The sequence below is a fragment of the Chaetodon trifascialis genome, chromosome 5 (genome assembly GCF_039877785.1).
Source record: "Chaetodon trifascialis isolate fChaTrf1 chromosome 5, fChaTrf1.hap1, whole genome shotgun sequence".
Lineage (NCBI taxonomy): Eukaryota > Metazoa > Chordata > Actinopteri > Chaetodontiformes > Chaetodontidae > Chaetodon > Chaetodon trifascialis.
The window spans coordinates 30,905,819-30,908,767 of record NC_092060.1 but is presented as its reverse complement, the minus strand read 5'-3'; the positions used below and the strand labels follow the sequence as shown (position 1 = coordinate 30,908,767).

The following is a 2,949-nucleotide window of genomic DNA, read 5'->3' as shown; positions in this document are numbered from 1 at the left end:
ATGAAGCGTCCACCGCCAGCTGACCTCTCTGTCCATCCTTCAGGCCTCAGACCAGATTCAGTCCACAGTCTGACACATGAGACACGAAGGTCGGACAGGTGGATGCAGGCAATGCTGCTGCTCCATCACTGCTGGACGTGGAGAGGAGGAGCAGGCTCCTCTTCCTCGTTTGGTCCTCCTTCTAACAGAGTGCCAAACAAACCGTCTCCCTCCTCGTTTCAGCCTCCTGGTCGGCGCCATCCAGACCGCGGGAATGACGGAGCTGCTGAACCAGCCGGGGGCGCTGACCTTCTTTGCCCCCACCAACGACGCCTTCAGCGCCGTGCCGCAGCCCGACCTCAACAGAATGATGAGTGAGTGTCAGACACGAGGACGGATCTGTCCTCTTCATCGCAGCGTGTTGGGGAAGTCCGCAGCGGCCATGTTGGTGTTAAACAACCTTCAGCTCGCCGCCGCTCCACTCCATGTTTGGTCAGAACGTTTTGTTTACGTGACTCAAAGGGCTCCGAAGGCCTTTCTGTAAACTGAGTCCCAATAAAGACATGCAGCCAGGCTGGGACAGGAGGGGGCAGGGGGGACGGGCGGGGGGCGTGGGTGAGGGACTGGGCAGAGGGAGGGAGAGCAGGGGGACATGGGGGACGTGAGACGAGCTCAGCAGAGAACAGCTGAATGTTTGATTGTTACTGAATTTAAGTTAGAAAACATCAGTTCTTTATTGTTGTCTTCGTAAACATTGATCCATCAGCTGATCGATTGATGGCTATTGATCAGCTGATCATTGACGAGAAGCAGCAGGTGTGCAGTGAAGTCCTCATCGGGCTGTTTGACGTCCTCCGTGTGTCTCCCTCTGCAGGAAACCGTCAGGAGCTGGCAGGTGTGCTCAGGTATCACCTGGGCGAGGGCATGCTGGTCAGCGGAGGAGTCGGGTCTCACACCAGAGTCAAACCCCTGCAGGGAGACAAGCTGGAGCTCGGCGTGGTCTGTCCTCTGTCCTCACCTCCTTTCAATAACTTTATTTAAACGCAGATCAGAGGCGTTGACGGCTGTCCTCTGTCTTTCAGCGTAACTACACCGTGTATGTCAACAAGGTCCCGGTGGCGGACGCAGACCTGATGGCGACAAACGGGGTCGTGCACGCCGTCAGCAGCATCATCAAACCTCTGCGTGAGTGTTACCGTTCATGACTGTGACCCGTTAGAGCGCTTTGGACACGAGTCCAGGTGAACGATGGCGTTCAGTCAGCGCAGTCAGTCCTCCTTTGATGAGACTTATTATGGGATGCATTCAGGCTCCGAGGTGCAGACGCTTCACTGCGTCCTGCAGTCCACGTCCTAAACACAGCGTTAATACAGCGTGTCAGTCTCACACGTCCCGTCCTGTTGGTGTCTCTGCAGCTCCGAAGGTGGACCGAGAACAAGCCGACGGACCGGCAGCTCCTCTCAGACCGGCCGCTGCCTCCGGGGTGAGAACCACAGCCGACACTCTGATCCGCTAAGAGTCACAACACACCCTGACATTTACACCTGAGAGTCAGCTGACCAGTCCTCATGAGACAGGTAGAAGACAGAGACACCCTGCACGTCCTCAGTCAGTGATGTCCACACTCGCCACTGAACCTTCAGCAGGACGTTTTCCTCCTTCAGTGAAGTAACGTTAATGTCAAAGCGCTTTGGGTGACCTGTGCCCTTCTCTCTGTCTCACAGGCTGCCGACTCCAAGAGCTTCAGGAACGGTGAGTTTGCCTCATTTCTGTGTTTTTGAAACGTTCTGTCTCCAAATCTACATTTTCTGTGCATTTCCTGCTTTTCCAGACGACCTTTTCCAGAAGGTGGTGAGGAGTCGCTCCAGCAGGACGATGAATCAGTAGAACAGAGGAGGACAAACAGACGTCAGCAGGACACGTTCGAGTGTCAAAGGTCACAAATCTTACAGGAAAAATCCCCTGAAATCCTTTAACACTGCAGTTAGATGCTTCCCCGACTCGTCCGTCCAGAGTCTGAGAGCAACAAACGTCTCGTCCACCAAAACCCCGAATGAGCTTCAGCATTCAGCTTCAGTCCGTCGCACAGACGCAGAGAAGCTCTAATTTTCCATGTCCGCCGTCAAACAGTCAAACAGTCAAACAGTCAAACAGCCCACTGTAAAAGAGACGAAACATCAAGACGGGCGTCAAAAACACGACGCAGAGCGCTGCACGCCGTCTTATCACTCTGTCAAAGTCCACAGAGAAGCAGGAGCACTTCCTGCCTGGGTTTCGCCTCACAGGCTGAACACAGGCTGCCGTCACCGTCTGATTGGTGGAGCTCGCTGTGTTACCGTAAACGTCCCCTGAAAAGACGCTTGGACGGATTTGTCATCAGTCAAAGACGTAACGCTCGGTGTGTTATTGGAGTTTAATGTTTAATTGATATCAAGTACAGAAATGTTAAAGGCATTCTGGGAAATGTAGGAAACCACTAACGAGCTGAGAGTAACCGTGACAACCAGCTTTGATCACTGATAACTGATCGGATCAATCAGAGTTCATCCCACGAATCAAACAGTGTGAGAGGATCTGAGGGGGATTTTTCTTCTTCGTCAGTCAGTCAGACGTCTGTGTGCAGAGAAGAAGAAGGAGAAGAAGAAGAAGAGGAAGAAGAAGGAGGAGAAGAAGAAGAAGTATTGTTTGTCAACAAGTTTTATTTTTTACCAAAGCAGCGTTTTGTTTTCTGTGTTCTGTAGAAAAAAAAACAGTTTTGACCAAAAGTCATTTGATGTTTTGTAAAGCGTGTTTGTTTTCGTTGTGTACTCCGTGTGTTGTTGTCCTGTAGCATGTCGGCAGGTCTGAGCTCCAAACAAACAAACAAACAAACAAACAAACAAACAAACAAACAAACAAACAAGGTGAGCTGGAGGATTTGACCCTTCTTTCTTTGTGTTTTTGTAAAATAAAGCTGAAAAATGAGCTCTG

The 2,949-nt window shown here is 51.4% G+C and overlaps 1 protein-coding gene across 1 annotated transcript in view; it reads left to right on the top strand.

Annotated features, from left to right (window-relative positions):
* tgfbi (transforming growth factor, beta-induced) overlaps window positions 1–2,949 on the top strand; it is a 22,267-nt gene extending 19,318 nt beyond the window's left edge. Inside the window, exons 12-17 of the mRNA XM_070963214.1 lie at window positions 223–353; window positions 854–978; window positions 1,062–1,164; window positions 1,395–1,462; window positions 1,704–1,731; window positions 1,811–2,949. Of these exons, the coding sequence (XP_070819315.1) occupies window positions 223–353; window positions 854–978; window positions 1,062–1,164; window positions 1,395–1,462; window positions 1,704–1,731; window positions 1,811–1,866 (511 nt within the window). The 3' untranslated portion in view covers window positions 1,867–2,949. The remainder of the gene's footprint in view (window positions 1–222; window positions 354–853; window positions 979–1,061; window positions 1,165–1,394; window positions 1,463–1,703; window positions 1,732–1,810) is intronic.